General features: G+C 41.1%; 1 protein-coding gene across 1 annotated transcript in view; it reads left to right on the top strand.

Annotated features, from left to right (window-relative positions):
- Window positions 1-19270, top strand: part of DERA (deoxyribose-phosphate aldolase) — a 49611-nt gene extending 30341 nt beyond the window's left edge. The window contains exons 7-9 of the mRNA XM_071422113.1: window positions 10262-10374; window positions 14833-14982; window positions 16861-19270. Of these exons, the coding sequence (XP_071278214.1) occupies window positions 10262-10374; window positions 14833-14982; window positions 16861-16917 (320 nt within the window). The 3' untranslated portion in view covers window positions 16918-19270. The remainder of the gene's footprint in view (window positions 1-10261; window positions 10375-14832; window positions 14983-16860) is intronic.
- Window positions 19271-21397: the final 2127 nt, after the last annotated feature.

The raw sequence follows: 21397 nt of genomic DNA, 5'->3' as shown, positions 1-21397 counted from the left end.
GGATCTCAGCACATTCAGCTTCTCAGCAGCTCTCCAGTTGCAGCTTCAAGGCAGAATCCTCCAGGAACTTCAGCTGGGTGGACCCTGTGCTATTGTAATGATGCCATTTCCAGTGCCTGGGTTAGAATTACAGCTCAGCTTTAAACTCAGTGTCTCCAGAGAGCACTGCAGAAATGCTTGTTTTTTCCCTAGAAGTAAAACAAAAAGATCCTAGTAAAATAAGCAGAGCTGCTTCTATGCCCTTCAACAATGTCTTGGTGAGTTAATTTGCAGGCACTTGCTTCTATTATAAAGAACTGAAGCTGGGAGAGAAACTCAAGAAGAAATTAATATATTTTTCTTCTAAAATGTTGAAGAGATTGAGTAAAAAAAAGTTAGTGAGAGGTAAAGAGAAGCTTTTAGGTTTAGAGTGTTCCTGTGCCTTTTTTAGTGTCTTAAGAACTCAGTTTTGGAGTGAAACATGGGAACATGCAGAGCACTTTGTCATCTAAGTATAAAAGTGCTGCAGATAAGAACAAATAATTATTAATCAGTAACACCACTGTATTTTGTTGCTGTTTAATGAATGCCTTGTTCATGAAAGAAGCAGGAGAGATCTGAGATTATTTGAGGGGGACTTTTGTTCAAAGGAAAGATAAGAACAGAATCAGTTAAAGTCAGAAGGAGGCAACTAATTTGAGGTATCAGTGATGCATTTTGTACTACTCATGGCAGTGACTCCTGTATGGCTTGTAAGTTTTCTAGGTTTTCATTTGCTAAATTAGGTGGGACACCACATAAAGAGTAAAGTAGTCAGTGAAATGTAGAAAGATTGAGATCATCACGATCGGGCAAAGCTTGTAGATGCCTTTCCACAAAATGTGGTTAGATAGAGCACTGATTTTTATGTTAATTTACTAGTGAATAATTTAAAAAGACCTGTTTACTTTTTAATAAAAAGGAAAGATATAAATTGGCTGAGTGTTCCTAATGTTACTTACAGCTGCCATTGAGCAGATGTTAGGGATTCTTAGTGGTAGGCTAGACCAAAATAAGTTTTATGAATAAACAAACAATTTCCTTTTACTACCAACTCTTTCAGGCTGATTCTCTCCCAAATTCACTGTGAATGGCTTTTTAAAGTCTCCTCATAAATAATTACCTTTCTTTTGGCACTTTTTTCTAAGCACTTGGATTTTAATTACAGTGATGAACTGTTTTAATAAGTTGTTAAATAATTTTATCTTTTTAGGAGTGAATCCATTTTCTATTTCTCTTTGACTTCATCGGTTCCTGGGACTTTAATCCTTTTAATTCTTGCTAATTCACTTTATAAATTCATGCTGGAGAAGTAAACAGCAAGCAGCAGCATCATTTTCTTTTGAACTCTGTGCACGTACACCCACCTCAGCTTGCTGGTTATCAATGGTCTCCTGTTACTAGCAACCATTTTGTTTAACTCAGTCATTTGGATCACAGTCAGTATGAAAAGATAGGTAATTAAATGGAGACAATGTGGTTTTGCTTTGGGCTAATGTCTGGGGGCCTTAAAGCCCTCATGGAAGTGAATACAGTGCTTAGTTCGTAGATAAGGGATATGTAACACCGCTGTACTTCACCCCAGAACAGCATCTTCCAATGTAAATACTTATCAGACACCTTTGTGTGTGATTTGATGTTGGGAAATGCTGAACACAGAATTCCTCCTGGCTTTTCTTGCTGTTTATGCCAGAAGGAAAGGTGCAGGCGGGGTGGTCGCAATGCTGATGCCGTCCCTGTCTCTGCAGTTTGGCACGTGACAACTCAGCACAGCACAGGGGATGTTCTGCTTGACCACCTCTGTTTCTGAACATCTGAGTGAAGTCATTGTGTCTTGGTCTGAAAAGACAGGTGTTTGAAGGCAGGAATCTCCCCTGAAATGGAAAATGAGAATCCCCCTTCCTCTGAATTATTATAATTTTGAAATTAAAAGGCTCTCAGGCAAAATATGGGAATAGGAATAAGAGTTCTTTACTAGGTAAACTAAAAATACCAATGCAATAGTACAAACAAAAAAAAACTACTGCCAGAGTCAGAATAGGAGCTCACCCCTTGTGGGTGAGGGTGGTGGCACAGCCCCATCCCATGGGGGCTCAGCCCTCCTGCAGTGCCAGCTGTGGTTCTGCTGGAGCAGGGATCCTGCACAAGGGGGGAGTTTTCCTCTGCAGCTCCAGGGCTGCTGGAGATGGGCCTGGGCTCCCTCTGGCAATGCAGGGCAGCAGAAAGCTGCTCCTCTGGCAATGCACTGGGCAAAGGCTGCTGTGGTGTCCCAAACCTCAGATTGTATCCAGGTAGGAATGGTTGGTTCCTCCCCTGGGCAGAGCATCTCCCCATGGGATGATGGAATTTGATCAGCCATGCAGGGACATTCACTGGCCATGGACAGAAGATAATTAATAATTAATGGCCCATGAACGGAAGAGATTTCCTGGAGGGAGGATTGGTTATGGAAGAGATAAAGAAAAAACTGCCCAGTGAATAGAAGATAACTTCCCTACCTCTAACAGATGGCAAATAGAATACACACTTATCTTACAATCCAGGACACATTGATACCAGAGTGAGGCTCTGAAATGTTGCTGCAAATTTTACACAGATAGGTTTGCTTTATTTTAATTTTTTTCCCTGTAAGAAAGATCTAAAATGTGCTGTCTCAATGAATAGTGACACTTAATAATTTGCCACTAAATACCTATGAGGATGTATATACATCTAGCACAAAGAGAGTTTGATATTCAATTTCTTTGATTCACAGTATTTCAGTAAAAAGACTGGAATGCCAAAGTTCAAAATGATCATATGTATTTAGTGTAAGTTTTTAAAAATGTAAAACCTATATATAAAATGTAGACTTGAAGACTGGAATATCATCTTTGTTTGCCCAGTGGACAGGTGAAATCAGCATTTCTCTATCGGTTTCAATATTTTTTTTTTTTAATAACCAACACCCATGCAGTTGTTTAATCAGGTTGTTGATGCTTTTGGTTTGAGATACTCACCATAATTGCAGTCTGTGGTAAGATCAGCACACAGGCTGTTGATAAAGGGAGGTGAAAAAACCATCCCCTGGCACATTAAATACCTTTTTAAGAGTTGCTCCCTTTTTTGTGATGGTGCTTACTGGTCTTTTTTATTTCCTTCATTCAAGTAGTGTTCAGTATGAGCTTATGCCAGAAAAGTCTGACTGAATTTATCAGCAACACACCTTCATAAAGCATCCCTTTGAAATAAAATTGTTAGTTTTGCCATGTAAGCATTGTTAATAATGCAATGGGAGGGAAAAAGGATTTCTTAAAAAACCAGGAGTGTCTTTCTCTGGACACCAGCAGAGAGGTGCCTCCTGCTTGGAGTGTGGCTGCACAGTCAGGGGTTTTGGTTGTTCTTTTCATTGAAGGGAGCTGGCAGGTTTTTGGTATTCAGGCAGCCTGAAGAGATGGAAGCATTGCAGAACAACCCTACTGACAGTAGTGAAAGCATCTGGAAGTTCTCATCTACACTGCAGCCTGCACATGTGGGCTTTTGCAGTTTTGTTGCATGCCAAATTATCAAGGTGGAGAAGGAAAAAGGTAACACTTTGAGGAGCAAAATTTCTTGGAAAGTGGCAGCTTTAAGTAAGATTGATGCCCTTTAAAAACAAGCATTGTGAAGCCTTACATGTATAGGTAAGGCCATCCAGGGTGATTTAAGGTCCTTTGGATATTTGTTGCACTAGGAGAATCCAGTAAGTCCATTATAAAATCTACGTGTTTAAAACTTGTTGGTGTTGAAGGTGTTCAAGTGTCATAAAAAATAAGCTAAAAGTGCCTCACATTTTCCTGATAATCAAGTGATCACCAAAGTGGAATATTTATCCCTCTGTGCAAGCCCTCAAGAAATCTGTTCTGCCTGATTTGTAAAAGGCAGGTGGAAACAAACAGATCGCAGATGAGTCTGGTGAGATCTGGCTCCTTATATTTTTTTGGTTTTCAGGCAAAGCCAGAAGCCAAAACATTGACCCTTCCAATTGCTCAAGGAAAAGACCTTTGATCCTCGAAATCCCCCTGGTACTGGAGCTTTCATCTGTGCCAGCTGCCTTTGGTTGTAGGGGACACGGGGAAGAGGGGCTGGTGCTGCTGTTTGTCCTCTGCATGACAAAGAGGCTGCATGCTGGATGGATTCTGACTGCAGCATTAAGACATGGACTTTTAAATCTCAAAAATCAATCCTGCCTTTCTCTGGGTTAGCGTAGGAACAGAATCTTAAACTGCTTTTAACATCAAGTGTTGAAAAACACTCAAAATGACATTGAAGTGTCATGATTTTGGCTGCATTATGGATGGTGGATTTTTTTAAATCTTTAACATTCATAGCACCTTCTTGATAAAGTAGACTGATTTTCTACTTGCTGTATTCAGTGTGGAGTATTTCCAAATTGATTTTAAACAGCTATTTCTTCAATTTGAGTAATTTTGTTACAAGCTAATAGACCATACGTAAATGTACCTGAGCTTTAATGTTAACATATTTGTTTCAAAGTTGTTATCAACGTTAAAAAGCACAAAGCTAAATGTGGTTGCTAAAGCATGGAATGCAATATGCCACGTAGTGCTGTGATTCTAAGCCATCATGCATATTTATTATTTTCTTCCAAATTGCAGTGCTTACTGGTAGATATATCAGGGGTTTAGCCTCAGTCTGTAATATGTCATGTGCAGGACAACATTTTGAGAGGCTGAGATGTATTGATCCAAAACCAAGAATGCCAAGAGGGAAAAAGCCTGACCTAGACCAGTGCTGTTTTAATTATATCACAGTTTCAGCTAGTTTATCATTGTTTAGGTTAATTTAAGTGTGAACAAGGAAATGATGCAATGAATTTCAGTGTTGGTAAAGGAAGCCTAAAGGGGGAGATTTTAAAATCAAGTTTCTTCCACAGTATTTTGGTTTTTCACCCATCCTAGCCAGAGCACGTGGCTCAGTGCTTAGAGTGCTGGCACTCAGTCTGAAAGGAGAGGCCAAGCTTTATGTTTCTTCTTCAGTAACTGCTGGAGGAGTGGATGGATTTGGGAATTTGGGGCCAGAGCTGTGCCACCAGCACTGCCTCCTGCCCTGGGTGCACTGTGCTAGAGAGGGAGTTTTCCACTGATGTCTCTTGTATTTTGAGTGGCAAAAAATAGCCCACAGAATGGCTTGTAGGGGAAATCAGCACTGCAAGTGGTTAAGCTGAGAGAAAGATCTGGTTTTTCCCAGTGATAGTAAGGTTAGGATTAGTTGTTGGGATTCCTTGATTTAGTTCTTCTTTCTGCCTTTGGCTTGTCATGTGTCATTAGGCAAACTGCTTCAGCAGTTCCAGTAGTGCCATCTGCAAAAAGAAATAAGGTCAATGTAGGTCATATACTGAGTGCAGTATGTGGCACACCCTTTTAACGAAGGAAAATGGAATCCTGGTAAAGCATGAGATTTAACAAGCAGATAAGAATGCAGGAATTCCTTAAACTTCCTTGTTGTCCCATAACAAGTCACTCCTGCTGCTTCCTCTTTGGAGAGGAAGAGGAATGGCTGTTCCAGCAGCACACAATTGCCTGAACTCCTGCACCCTGGCATATCCCAGCCCTGCTGCTGCATGGCAATGCAGGGAAGTGACTGGGAGCATGTTCCCTTCTGGGATTCAGTGTGGCTCCAAGCCAGGAGCCACCAGTGACAGGGATTCCAGCTGTCCTCTGTACCTGTAGCACATGTCAATTATTTATCTCTTGCTCCATGCCACACAGGGATTGGATTGGATTGGATTGGAAGGAATGCTCTAAAAATAGCAAGTGCCTATGCTGTGCAGCTGAGCAACAGAAGGTGCCATGGCTCTTCCTGCTGAACCTTCTAAAGAAACATTTTAAATGAACACACAAGAAACTAATACTAATTAATAATAGTATTCTGTGGAGACCTGTGGTAGAGGCTGCAACAGTGCATTAGCAAGCCATGCATAATTCAGCAAGGCTGAATTCTTTCAGACCTCATCTGCAGGGAATTTTGCACAAGTATGGACTTGATAATTTGTCCCTTTGTGTGCATGTGTAAGTGTTCCTGAGGGCATCGTTTGGCCTGCAGAGCCCCTGTTACTGGAGGTGCTGTTCAAGAAAGGGAGCATCCATTCTGAGTCTTAGAAACCAAGCTTGGATGGTAGGATGGGTTTTCAGAAGGTTGTCCTCCTTGTAAACAGACACTAAACATGGACCCCTATGATGGGATTTTTAGTTTTTTTCCCCTCTGTGCAGGCACTTTTTCAAAAAGAGTTGCAAAAAACGGGCAGTTCTCAACAGACCAAGTTATAAACCAGCATTTTTCAATGGCAGCTGAGGCACAGCCATGTGAAAAGATGCATTGGCACCCAACCAAGTGGTCTGGCAGTGTAGCCTCGTGTCATGGAGCTAAAGCTACCTGCTGAGCTGCTGCTAGAGTGAGTTGTCACAGCTTTGTATTCTCTTCTCCTGCATGGCAAAGTTAAGCTAAGGGGGAATGTATTTTATCTCTCTGCTGGAGCAGGATGAAGACATGTAAGTGGGACAATTAAGGATGACTCAACTGACAAGAATAAGCTGCTATATTAGCCTTTTATATCTTGCCCTGCCTCTTATTTTCAGAGGGTTGTTAACCTGGTCACCCCTAGTAAGGCTAATTTGTGTGTGAATCTGGAGACCCTTAGTTTGGGTGCTCATAAAATAGAAAGATGACTTGCTAATGGGACTTCATGCTCATCTGATAGGGTACTATTTTGTCACTGCTGCCTTGTCAGCAAAAACAGCAGGTGGGTTTGCAGGTTCTCTGAGCAGAATGCCACTTTTTGCCACCAGTCCTGGAAGTCCTGGAAGGATTTGTGTTCTCCCTGTGCCACTGCATATTGTTACAACTCAGTTGCAGCAATGAAGATGTATTTGTGCTCATTGCAAATACTTACAGAGTAGCACAGCATAATTGTCCCTCTGCAAGCATCTCTCTCTAAACTATTGTTTCAAACTGCCAGCCACATCTTTGTTCTTTATTAAGACTAAGGCAGCAACACAGAGTCTGTAGGTATCAGGAGATAATCATTCCCCAAGGGCATTTGAAACACTTCACAACCAAAAGGTTGTGATTACTCCAGAATTGCTATACTGCTTATTATTCCTTATTGCTTAATTATGGAATCAGAGTGTGTTTCCTGGATGCTGTCATCTGAATAAGATTCTCCACTTCTCATGCTCTGCTCCAGTGGGCTGGAAATCTCTGTAGATGTACAGGATAGCCACAGGGCAAGCCAGTTCTGGAAGCTCTGCTGACCTTTTGGGAGACCAGAGCATTCATAAACGGGGCTGTGTATCTAGAACAGAAAAAATATAATGGATTTTCTCTGAAGTGAATGGACTGCTTGTGTTGAACCCACAACCTTGGTGTTGCTGCACCATGTTCTGAGCTGAGCCCATCCCATCTCCCTGGTTCAGTGAGTCTCACCTGACTTGGAGCCTTGAAAGGAAATGTACTCTTGTGGCTTCACACTGGAAAATAAAAGTAGAAAGTGTGGTCTTTTCCAGGCTCACCAGGCCTAGAAATCCACCCGGAATTACTGATTTTGTGAAATCTTGGATTTAATGCTTCATTGAATCATGTAATCTACTCTAAGGAAGGGGAAAGCATGCAGTGTGTATTTTAGCCTTAGCCTTGATTTTTTTGAGTGTATCTATTCATAGGAAGATGAGAAGATGGGTGATAAAACTCAGGCTTCTAAATCATCACCTAAATTTCCTGGTGAAACTCCTTCTAAACTTAATTCCTTAAACTTGATTTTGGAAACTTGAATAAGAAATAGACTGGGTGAAACTCTCATATTATCACAAAGTTTGCTTAATGAGGTGCCTTTTATGTCAGCACTTGATTTTTAAATGCCCCTTTTCATTGCTGAAATCCAAACATTAACAGCACCTTCCATTGTGGCTCTCTGTGCTAGTGTGTGTCCTCTGTCTTTTGCAAGAGGCTGCCTGCAGTCCTGCTAGCAAGCTCTTGTGCCATGAAAAGAATTTGTTCAGCAAATAAAAATGTATTGTTTTCATTGTTAGAGGATGCTACTTAATTGGCTGTATGTTTGTCTAATAATCACATCTAAAGCTGATTATTCTCATAATAGCCTTAAGATATTATTTAAAAATAAATATATAAATGCACAACTTTTGTACTAATACTAGTTTTTAATCTCTTCTTGTTTCTATGAAGTCTGAATGAGATTTTCAAAATTGAATAATAATTTGATCCGTTAATCTTTTGAAGCTAGTAATTTTATTTTCCCCTCTTTGCAGTCTCTGAGGCTCGCAAATGAATAGAGCTTCATTACTGGAGTCTGCATTTAATAACCATTATCCATTATCTTGTAATTAAGACTCCCTGTAACGAATCATGAGGACAATGCAAAAATACATAGTACATTTCTTTAATGAACTGGAAAATGTTCATCTTGTTCTATTTAGTAATGAGTTGCTGAATAGTCGTTAAATCCACTGGAGAATAGAACTAGATGGATTTTGAAGACTATCTTGAGTTTGTGGTTAATCTATTAGAATTAAAATTTCATCTTCTATTTTTATCAACAGCTGATTAGAAGTCATTCTGTTTGACCAAATTGATTAGAGGACCATATACAAGGGCAGCTGTTGTTTAATGAAAGTTTTTAATGAAACTGTACCATAGAGACTTGTAATTATAAGACTTATAAAAGCTTTGACTTACCTTATAGCAGAAAAAATGAGAAGTATTGCACTGAAGGACTTTAAGTGCCACATTTCGAAAGGGAAATTAAAAATATAATTTGGTGATGTTGAAGTTACACTTGCACTGCTCCTTGTTTTAATGTGACTATCAGATGTCCGTGGTGTCTCTCTGGAAGGGAGCAGCTCTGAAATGTGCAAGTCAATTGTCTCTCCTGTGTGCTCCATTCTCTGCAAAGCCCTATCAACTATTAATTGCCTCTTTTGCACATTGCACGTTCTGTGGAGTTAGGACCTTTCTTGCAAATTGCTGTTTCTCTCCAGAATGGGAGCTGTCACAGGAGGGTGCAATTGAACCACCGCTGGGCTGACGTGGTGCCTGCTCAGGAAGCCTACAGGGAAAACTGTGTGGTCTCAGAAACCCCAGAGTTGGTGGTGCCATTTGGTTGTGTTTAAAGCCAGAGGAACTCGCCTGGCTTTGTGCTGCCTTGCCCTCAGGCTGAGCCCCAGCTGTGTGCCCATCAGCTGTGCCATCGGGGAGGCTCTCTCTGCAGTGTGCTGCAGCTCACACCACGTAGTCAAGGCAACTCCTTGCTTGGAGCCAGTGCTGAAACTTCCCTTCCCTCCTCCAGGGGATGTTGTAGAGGCATCATCATTCACATAAGAGACAAAACGGACCCCAAGCCAAATTTGAAGTGGAAGCAGATGCAGTTCCAATTGACTTAAGTGGATGATGCACTACTACATGATGTTTGAATTATCCCTCTTCTTCTCCCAATTACTTTTGATAATTAATGATCCCACAGTACACCTTTTCTAAGAAGTAGGTTCCTAGGGGTGAAGTGCGTCCTAATGAAATTAAAGAAGTTTTGTCATTGTGTTCTGTCAATGCTAGATTATGCCCTGCAAGGCACATTATTTCTTGTTAGTTTCTTAGCTTTTTGTTACACTGTGCTTCAGGATTTCTTTCAAGCCAAGGCAAAACAGCAAGAATACACAAGAATGTTACACAAGTATTAAGACAGGCAGTAGAGAATATTATTCACTAGTAAGAAAACAGGAAAAAAAAATAAGCCAAGGCTAACTCTTGTTCTTTAAAGAACATAGATGTTTTGACCTTGTTGCTGCATTAAATAAGACTGTGGATTTAAGTATAGTAACTTGCAATGTTACAATTGCTAAATGCATAAAAGGGGAGTTTTCCCTTGGTTTACAGTGTTACTCAGCTGGTTTAGTAAACACATATGAGATATCTTTCCCTTCTCTTAAAAACAGCTGCAGGAGATACAATAGCAGACTGTCAGACCTGAGACCAAGTAGATGCAAAGTTAAATGAAAAAACCTGATGCAAATAATTTCTATTCTCAAAGATCCTTGTGGAAATACTGAAGTGTTGATTTATATACACCACAGGGACATACGTGTAAAGGAATGCTTCAGAATTGCTGTGAAGCAGGAGGGCATCTTTGAGGCTGTGAACTTGTATGTTCAAAACTTGTTCTAAAACTGTTATAAAACATTTTATTTCCTTTCAGGTTCTGATTTTATAAAGACATCTACAGGAAAGGAGGTGGAAAACGCCACCTTTCCCGTTGGCATAGTCATGATGCGAGCCATTAAGGAGTACTACTGGAAAACTGGCTACAAGGTAATTCTCATTTCCTCTGTAAAAATTAACCAAAGAAATAAGAGTGTAATAGGATTGATTTGCTAATATTTGTATTTTCTTTTTTACTTTTGTGTTTCCTCCCTTGAAGAGCTGTGACTTCATTCCATAAAATCTCATGCAATCAAAGCCGTCCCTGCTGCATCTGGATTTGAATTTTTTTTTCACCATTTAAGTAGTCATGTCCATTACTAACAGGGCTGATAGTGCCTGACATGCTCCCAAAAACATCAGCAGGCTATACAAATGTAGAGCCATCGAGTCTGTCCAATGTACAGAACTGTGTTTTCTGACTTTGTCCTGGCAACCCAAAGGATACATTCTGCTCTTTCCTCCCTTGCCAGAGAGGCTTTCCAAGGGGACAGGGAGGCAGATCCAGCTGTATCCCATTGCCTGGGATGGAAGGAAGGACAGGGGAAACAGGGGTTGAAAGAACATTATATTTATTGATCAGGTCACCGTCAGGTGAGGTCAGTGGAGAAAAGGGGAATGTACATCAAAGCCAGTGATGAACTGTCTGTGCATTCATCCTTTTGCTGCAACACTGAGAAAGGAGGAGATTCCCAGGAGGGTTTAAGCCACCTCTCCCTTCCTTTTCCCATGGGCAGGTGGGGGCTGCCAGCTGGATCTGGTGCTGGTGTTCAGCAGTGGGCTTTGTCCCTCACCTTCAGCACCAAGGTAGAAACCATATCTTCAGCTAAGAGCCTCCCCCCATTTCTGGCCACCCTTCCCTCCTCTCCAGCTTCTCCTTCTGTCCCTTCTGCAGGTGGTGTCAGTGTCAGCACATGGGATGAGCAGTGGGAGGGGGGCTGAGAAGGCTTCAGGGGCTGTCAGGGCCTGAGGAATGTGTGACACCAGGTTGGAGGTGTGTCCATCCACTCTCTGCAGCCATCTAGATGAGGCCAGCATGGATCCCTGGGCTGTCTCTGTAAGACCTGAAATGAGGGATGTGGGGCTCCAGGGGCTCTCCAAAATCAGTTTATTGTATCCAAAATGCAGTTTATTGTATCTAAGGCGTTACAGCAGTCCAGGATTGTGGGTGACAGAGCCTGTGCCTACAGCTGTCAGCTCCAGCTGCAGGCAGGCCTGGAGACCCTTAGTTTAGGTTACAATGCATTATATACTTTTCTTTGCTGAGCATCTTAATACAGTAGGACCAACCTATACCTTAACTTTAATCTATAGCCTATCACAACTACTATAATTACCATATTCATGTTACTATTCTCCAGTCACTAAAAGTTAGGACATTACAGTTTAAGCTTAAAATTGTTTTTCAGTTTTCTTGCAGTGGAAAACTCTGAGACCTTTCTTCTACTTGCAGCATCTGCTGACTTGTTTGCCTGTGCCATCTTTCTGCTTGGTAAAAACATCTTCTTGTTTGAGGCGGGTTTATCCTTTGCTCTAAGCCATAAAAACCCCTTCTAACTAACACACCCTTTGCCTCCTTGGTTATCCAGTAAAACTGTCTCAGCAATTCTTTTCTTCTGTATCAAAACTTGCTTCCATCTCTATTCCTTCATCAGACTCTTCATTCAGAAATCTTTCTGCCAAACATATATATCTGTGAGACTTTCTTGTTAAACTTTCATCCTTCCCAACAGTCCCCACTCCTCCTTTCCCCTCCTGCCTCTCTCTCTGCCACACAATAATTTGAGAGCTCCAATAGTCTTGTTTTTGTGGGAGCACCATCACTGCCCCAATGTGAGGCAGATCCCTGGGGCAGACCCCCCTGGGCACCAGTGCTGGGTGCCACAAGCTGCATTAGCCCAGCTTTGTCCCCATAATTGGATATAAATGTTGAATTCACCTTTTGCTTTCAAAGGAGGCATTCAAGGTATGAAATGTGTTATTAAGAGTAAGTGCTTCTCTCCGTGTGCATGTGTGTGCCAGTGAATTAGATGTAAACTGACTTCATGTACTTTTATTAACTGAAGACAATATTATCAGTGACAAGAAATTTCTAAATGGTTTCTTTAACAAACTAATTTTGCTGCTGTAGGGATGCTTTCTAGCAAGGCGTTGCCTGGGAAAAGCAGGTTAATACAGAAATTAAACTTCTTCAAGGAAAGGAACAAGTTGCAGAGTAACATTTATTGACTGATAAGCTGTGGTGGTGATATGAAAAGTGTGCAATATAATGGGAAATAATCTTTTCCTGTCATTATTGAAGGACATACATAAATTGGTTTTTCTGTTGGGAAAACCCCCAATCCAGAAAAACTTATTACTTTTAATAATGTAAGGTGAAGAGAAAATTCTTGAGGAGATGAACTTATTAAGCAAAATAATGAAATACTGTGAAACAGCAGGAAAGTGGTAGCTGGACTTTGTACTGCTCTTGAATTAAATTCCAACCCCCCCTTCCTTTTTACGTTTTTATGGCAGTCAGATGTGCTGTTTGGAAAGCTGGTAAATGGAGGAGAGGACAGGCTTGTCTTTGTCAGCTTTTTTGCAAAGAAAAGAGCTTTCAGAATCTGCTGAAAGGGGAAGGAGTTCTGAATGACGGTTTTAATTCTCTTATTAACTCTGTTTCACTTGTTTTTGCCACAGATTATCTCAAAGAGTAGTCGTATTTCTAGGAAGAAGTCTAAATTCAAATTTCATTAGAATTTCTCTTCCTGAGGGAGAGCACATTCCAGCTGGTTTTGTTTATTATCTAGAAGATGCTTTTCCAGTTGCTGGGCTTTAAATTCTTTTTGGAAGTCTAACATTAACAGATGTATGCATACACTCACACATCTATTTGTCCATCCACAAAACCACAGTTTTCATGGCTTGGATTTATCAAGCTTTTCCTGCTTTTGTTCCTTTTAATCTTATTGGAAATATGCCATTATCACAATGCTCCGGCATGAGAGAAGGATTTATTCTGTGTTTGTTGGTCCTGAAATCACTATATAAAAAAGATACTTTCTGATTCCACTATTATGTCCATAAGGCACAAAGAAATCCTCAGTGCAGTGAGGTTTTGGGAGCTTGAATACAAAAACAAAATGATAATTATTGCAGAACGTAAAGGCAGAAGGAAACAGAGGAAGAATCACTGTGTTGTTCAGATTTACCTCTTTTTTTATACAGGAAGAATTTTTCATGATTCCCCTTGCTTTTCAAGAGTTTAGGTAGCTTCTACAGGCCAACATTTTGGCATTTTTGATGAGGGATTTGATATCTGAGTGTCACAAGCTCTGTCTTGTGTTTAAATGGCACGTAACCAAAGGACTGGCATTAGGGGTGTATGCCAAGTGCACAGCAGGTCCATCATGGGATTCCAGACATGCTTTACCTCAAAGATAAGTTTTACTTGGGGTTTGTGCCTTTGCAAATATAGCAGTTCACCTTCAGGTATGACCCACATCCCACACAGAGGGACTGAAAGCACATCCAGCCTGTGGTGGGGGACAGACCTTTAAATTTTTGATAAAGATAGACATAATTTAACTCCCATTTGGAAAATTTTAGTGAAAATCAAACCTCTGATAGGTTTGAATGCACAGCCAAATCATGTGTAACTGCGCTGCACAGGCTTTTTATAACACACAGCCAGTTCTCACTGCTGCCCACGAGTCAGCCACGCCACATGCAGCATCTTTGGAGTTGTGTTATTGTTGTATATTTATTGTTCTGTGTTTGGAATTAGATTGGCAGTAGGTGATGGTGAGATGTGCACTATGTGATTATGCAGATATCCCAGTCCTGCCTAAATCCCTTGTACTATAGGCAAACTACTCCCCTTAGACCTCAAGCCCAGCTCCTGAGGAAGTGCACAGGGGTCAAAAGTATTGCTCCCTCAGTCTTGCTGGACAACTAAGAAAGCAAATGTTAAGTCAAGTTGGAAAGAGATTTGATGATTTAGAGCAAAGGATAAGCTGACCACAAACAAAAGATGTCTTTACCAAGCAGAAAGATTCCACAGGCAAATAAGACATGTCAATGTGGCGAGTAGAAAAAAGGTCTAAGAATTTTCCACTGCAAGAAAACTGAAAAACAACTTTAAGCTTAAACTGTAACATACAAACTCATGTGATTGGATAGTATTAGCAATAAGATGGTAATGATTGTAGTTATCATAGCTATAGGTAAAAGTAAAGGTATAGATTGGTTCTTGATGCTCAGCAAAGTATATAATCCATTGTAACCAGAATTAGAGGGTTTCAGGCCTGCCTGCAGCTGGAGCTGACAGCTGCAGGCACAGGCTCTGTCACCCATGACCCTGGACTGCTGTAACATCTTGGATACAATAAACTGCATTTTGAAGAGCCACCTGAAGTCCTTCATCTCCCTCCAGGCTCTTACTCAGGTGCTTCCCATGTAGAGCTGTTACATCACAGGCACTTTGAGAACTGGAACTCTACAAACATTGATTGCTCTTCTAGGGTTGCTGATGGATGAAAATGTGTGTTGAACTTTTCTTTTTTTTTCTCTTCTCTCTCTCTAAAGGTTGGATTTAAACCTGCAGGGGGCATTAGGACAGCCAAGGAAGCTATTACCTGGCTCATGCTGGTGAAGGAGGAGCTGGGAGTGGAGTGGCTGACCCCAGAGCTCTTCCGCCTGGGTGCCAGTAGTTTACTGGGAGACATTGAGCAGCAGGTTGGTTGTTGGCAGCTTCACAACTCCTGAAGAACAAAAGTATTCTTTCTAAAAGTGCTGGCTTACTGCCTCTGCAGAAATGGAGCATCCCTCTAATTCATTATTAATGACAGGTTCACTTCCAGCTCAGTGTTTATTCAAGTTGGAGCTGTCCTTACAGACATCTTGGGCTCTGGTGTTGGGGCAGTGACCATGGTCTAGGCCATGTTGGCAGTGTAAAATTTTACAAAATTTGGGCAAAAAGGGCTCGGTTTGGGCATGTATAGAGTCTTTTCAAATGCATGGCTATTGATGCTGGGAGCCCCCTATAGTGGGAATAATGTGCTCTGACTCCATAATTCAGAAGGCTGAACAATTGCTTTATTAAAACTATACTATATTACACTAATACTATACTAAATTACATACTAAAGAGAAACTATACTATACTAAAGAAAAACCTGTGACTGAGACGGTCAGGATACAGCTTTGAGTGATTGGCTAGTCACTCAAAACAACTTTCACCTGTGTCCAATTAACCAAATCACTTTGGGTAAATGATCTCCATAACACGTTCTACATGTGCAAAACAACAGGAGCACTGAATAGAGATGAGAATTGTTTTCTCTTCTTCTCTCTGTGCTTCTCACTGCCTTCCCAGGAAAAATCCTGGGAGAGAGAGAATTGTGTCTCTCTCTCAGTTCAGAGAGTGTGAATGCCACACATGGCAGTGTTCTGCTCTTCACTCCCAGCTGTGACTGAGCCTCACAGACCCCTTGTGTCACTGTGCCACAACTCCTCATGGTGTGTTTCCATCCTGTGGAGAAAGTCACATCTCATCCAATGGATGGGTGCTGCTGACAGAGAATTTTTTACGTATTGGCTGTTTCCTGGGGAAGAAGTTCCCAGTGGGAAGAAAGATTCTGACCTATGTATCCATGACCTACATCAGTGGCACAGGGTAGCAGCCCCAAAGGATGCCCCAGGGAACAGTGTAGTGTCATTGGAACTACCAAAACATGAAGGCTTTTGGTCCTGACGTTCATGTTCATTAAGCCCAGGAGAGGAGGTGATATTACCTTTTACCAAGAAAAATATCTGAGAGTCATTATCCTGTTGCTGCTGCTGGGAAAACATGAGGTATAGGGGCTTTGGGGGACGACAAAACCACCAGTCTTTTCCCTTTCCTCACATTTCCTAGCAATTGAAATACTGACATGTTTTAAGAAATGTTCTAAGAACAGCTTAGATATGTCAGATTAATATTCATGACTGCTGAAAACCTCTGGCTCACTCCTGCAATGATAATAATATTGTCTTGCTCCCTCTGCCTCACTCTTGACCTAAAATTATGTCCCTGGTTATGACAGAGCAGCATGAGCTTTCTCTTTGCCACTGCCATCACTGCTGGGTGTTAGAACACAGCCAGTGATTGTGTTGCACCATTTGTTCTGATTCCTTAAGGGTTTTATCTTTTATCTGCCAGGGATTGCATAAATGCCCCAGCCATGACCAAAGCTCTTGCTGTTCTATGCTGTCTGAAAACATGGAAGATAAAATGTCCCAGTCATTATAATCAATAAAACAAACATACTGAAAGAGTCAAAACCAGGTGCCAGGAGAAAGCATTGGCTTCTACCTGTCTCTTTTTAAAATCTTAGTTAAAAGCAGCAAGAGTCTTTGCTTTTTGCTTTTTCTTTCCAAACACAGCAGCAAGAACCCTTAGTTCATATTCTACAAACAAAAATATATTAAGGGGTATTACATCATATTTTATGCACACACACAAACAAATATCTATCATCCTCATCTGGCATGCCTTTAATTTGTTACTTCCTTGACACTTGCAGCTTTATAGTAATATATAATTCCATCATAAATTTTCTTTTTTTCTTGCAGATTTTCTATCATGTGACTGGCTCTTATCCACTTCAGCATGAACTGGCAATGGCTTAAACACAAAACCAACTCAGGATTACTTTTACAAAAGAGGACTTTAAGCAAACAGCATTCAGAAGTCTTCTGACAACCAAGTGCATATGATAGAATTAAAGGCCTAATTCTCCCTTCTTCATAGTTCATGGTATTTAAAAAATATGCTCAAGTCTGCTGGTTGTACTTGATCCAAAAGCAGAAAAAAGTGGCATTTCTGATATAGTTAAATAGTTAATACATACAGATTTGCAAAGTTAATCTTGCAAAGTTCCTCAGACCAGCCTGAAAAGCTTATTAATGGCAACACTGAAATACTATGAAAAAGATTTAGGTGGCCTGGTAACACTTTGCATTCTCAGAATATGAAATATGTATGGAATGTTTCAGATTGCTAATTAAGAGCTACTGATCTTGGAATAGATTTCCATTCACCTCAGACAAAATCTTCTGGCACAGATGTGTTGCACTATTAATTCTTCTGTTGATTCAGTCTCAGGCATTGTAAGGGGAAAGAAGAATGAAACTTGGCTATTATTTCTCTTTTATCAAATGTCTTCTGTACAAAAAAAAAAAAAAGGCAACCAGACCTCTTTTTTATTTTTTCTATTTTCCCCCCCAAACTTGGGCACAGACATCCATATTTAGACCCTTGAATAAAAGTGGCTTGATTTCTAGAACAGCTGAGTATCCACAGTTGCTCCTGAAGTTAATGGGAGCTCTGGGTGATCAGAACAACTGAAAATCAAGCAGTCTCTATATAGGTGCCTAACTATGCATTCAGGGGCCTATTTTTAGGCATTTCACTCTTAAAATTTTAGTCTAACTTGCTTAGAAGCTCCAATTCCTGTCTCCTGTCATTTTAAAACACATTCATGCAAATCTTTCCATTTTAATGTAGGGGGGTTGACTGTCAGTTTGCAGGTGTCACTGCTAGGCTGGCTGAACTTCAACTTTGCCATTCCAAAAGAAATACATGAATTTAAAAGATGATCTGAATTGTGTCCTGTATGGCATTTAATGCTTTAATGTAAAAAAAAAAAGTGCTTTTTTCAGAGCACATTAAGAACAATACCCAAATCAACAACATCTTTTGAATATCAGACTGGAGCTGGTAGATTCATTTTATCAGAACTGCATTCTGCTCACTAACCAGAGTTGTACTAAAAACTTAATTATCTTATCATCATGACTAGTCTCACTGACTTAAGTAGGTCTCATCATGGAAGTGAGAGGAGGAGGAGGAGGATTTTGCTGTAAATCAAGCTACAAGGTGCATTTATTACAAAGAGATTTATTATAAAGATAATAACTCTGTTATTTATCTGGCTGTACCACCTGAACCACTAGAGTGCTACAAAAAACCTTGGACAGATAGGAAAGCTGATTAGGGGGAAAAAAATCAAGAAAAACAACATATGCAGAAAGCAAAATCCTATATGAAGTGCTCAAGATTAAAAATGGGCCTTAATTTCTCAGGAAATAGTTCATCCAAGGCTTTCAGTCTTTTTCTGCTTTAGGTCTCAACACAGAAAGTGAGGCTGAGCTGTGACTCTGTTTTCACGTTGGTTTTCCTGAAAATAGCCCACTTTTACCATGAGTTTTCCTTCTGATTTCATTGCCAATTTCATCAAGGAAAAATCCAAGTGCCTGTCTGCACATGGAGGGGAAAATTCTGCTGTGAGCTTTCAGAAATACAGAGCCTGTTACAAGAAGTCAGCTCCCACCAGGCTTTTGCCAGTCTGACCCTCTGCTGTGCCCTCCCAGCCACCACACACTGGATTTTGCTGCTGTTTTGCTGCTCTATAAATGTTATTAAATGTTATAAATGTCCATACTTTCATAGTGGGAAGTAAGGCCACTTGCAAACCACACTTTTTATGTTGTCACTTGTCTTTAGGACAATTAGGGAGACGATAAAAACTAATTTTTTGGAGATGCTTTAGTTTGCAGGTAGAAGACTCTGTGTAGTGCCTTAAAATGAATGGAGGTCCAACTTTGCCACCTCACTGTGTGAGGTGAGTCTCTGAGAGCAGCCTCACTGTCTCCATGGGAGCGGTGCTGATGAAAGAAGTTGCCAGCAGAAATTCTGTCAGCAGTTTTGGTGTGCACGTGGGCTGCTGCTGGTGACTCCAGGGGTGACAGCTCTGTTTGCAGAGGGAGAGGTTCCTGAAGAGTTGAGGATAACCACTTCTCTTCTCCATGAACATTAAAACACACCTATGTGAAATACTGTGCAACTCCAAACTTCTCTGTTTTCACAGAAGCTGGACTGGAATGTAGTTTGTACATTTTTTCTGTTGAAACTTTTTGTCAAAAAAGAAAAAAAGCAACAGATTCTGTAAACACATCCAAATAAAGATGATTCTGGTTTGGAGGTTGTTCTTTTTTGAGGAATGAGCAGAAGGCTCAGTGTTTCAGAGCAATTGCTTGTTTTTGTTTAACTCCATGGTGATTGAAGTTATATTCACATTATCTGTGGGCCACCAACACGACCCAGAGCCTTGTCTCTCACCCCTCCTGCAGCAGCTGCTGGTACCAGCCAACAATTACCCTGCTGGCAGCCCTGGGGGTGTCAGGGGTTGAACCTGGGCCAGGGATGCCACCAGGAGCAGCAAGGGACCAGGTTTATCCAAGGGGCCCCTCCAGGGGGCTGCTGCCACCTGAGCAGGGGTGGGATCCATCCTGGGGTGAGGCTGGGCTGGAGACCAGCTGAGCTGAGCTCAGTGGGGCTGCTGGGCAGGGCCAGGAGCATTCCTGGGCTTGTGCCAGCACTGAGACAGCCAAGGACAGGGACTCCCTTAATTTCTGAGCTGAGGTTGGAGGTGGCAGGACCTTCATTGCCGCCCCCAAGGAGCTGGGAGTGCTCACAGTGTGGGCTCCTAGGCTTGCTGCCCTTCACCCCAACCCTTCACTGCCCTTTTTTCCATCTGTCCCAACTTTTCCCTGCTGTTCTTCAGCTGTGGCCTTCAGCTGAAGTTTGTGGAGGCTGCAGGCAGCACCTGAACTCCTGGGAAGTGTGGAGGGGGTGGTGCTCCATCACTGCACAGAGTTTGGGAAAAGTTCACATTTAGTTCTGTGCTTCAGGCCATTAGAAAAGGAACAGGCAATTATGCACTCATGTCTAAATATATTTCAGAGTGTAACATATGTTTTCTGCAAGTCAGTCTTGTATACTAATTTATTATTTTTATAACACTTATTCATTTAGGATTTTAAATAGCTTCATTTTGTAGACCACATTACTTTGTGAAGAAGAGAATAAATTCAAGAAGAAAGTAAAGTAGAAGCTGCAAATCTAGAATATTCTGCATCAGTTTATTTACTAGAAGAGGGAATTGTGTGAGAGGGTAAGCTTTTTTCCTGGTTTGTAGGAAACAAAGATATTAAATAGTAATTATATGTGAAGTGCACATATCAGCTGGGGCAAGTAATACTTTGATATCTTTATTTCATCAGTCATATAGTTCATTCTTTCATTTCCTTTGTGAAGCAGGGAACATACATTATATGCCATAGCACATGCCACTGAGACAGAAAAAACTGATCTACTTTTAATTTTATTTTGCTCACTTGGAACTTTGGCTCCTTGCCTCTCTTGGGGAGAAAAAAAAGCCCCACGAACAACAACAGCAAGTTTTATTCAAATCTTGGTGAGCTTTTGCTGAAATCACAGCTGGATGATATGTATTGTGTGGGGTAGGAGCAAAAGGAGGGAACTGCTTTTATTTAGATGCAACCTGTCCAGGAGAGAAAGAAAATTGTCCTTCTGGTCAGTAACAGAGAGCAGAGTGTTCTTACTATGTAAAGACACCTTTGGTAAAATTACTGATTGCCTATTACTATTAAACTCACAGAAAGTCAGAACCATGCTAAATTAAGAGGTGAAAAGGCTTAGAAAGAAGCACCAAGAACGTTTGCAGTCCCTGCACTCCCTAAAAGCAGGAGTAAGTGGGTGATGGGTGCAGAAAAATACAGCAAAGCTTTCCTGAGGCATAAAAGTTTCAGATCTCTGAGATCACAGGGAGTGTTTGAAAACACTGAATTGAGGAAGCATAAATTTAAAATTGCTTCTTTAGCTGAGATGAAAACAAAGGGCTTCCTAAACAATGTTAACAAACTGAGGAAGCCATACTGGAAATGACTACACTTGTTTTTTCAAGCCCTGCTTTCTGTGTGGAAGGAGAAGAGGAATCACAGACATCACAGAATGGGTTGGGTTGGAAGGGAGCACAGCTGGCCTAAGCTCCCATCTCCAGCAGGGCCATCCCAGAGCACACAGCACAGGATTGTGTCTGGAATATACCCAGTGAGGGAGACTCCACATGTTCTCTAGGCCATCTGGTCCATGCTTGGTCACTGCACATGAAAGTTCTTCCTTGTGTCCATGCAGAAAGTTCCTTGTGTCCGTGCAGAACTTTCAGAGCATCAGTTTCTGCCTGTTGCCTCTTGTCCTCTTGCTGGGCACACCTGGTCCATCCTCTGACACTCTCCCTTCACATAT

Source organism: Agelaius tricolor, unplaced genomic scaffold, assembly GCF_023055355.1.
Source record: "Agelaius tricolor isolate 1412-34295 unplaced genomic scaffold, bAgeTri1.0.p SCAF_3, whole genome shotgun sequence".
NCBI lineage: Eukaryota > Metazoa > Chordata > Aves > Passeriformes > Icteridae > Agelaius > Agelaius tricolor.
Note: the sequence above shows the minus strand (reverse complement) of the source record. Positions and strands in the feature narration are given on the sequence as shown.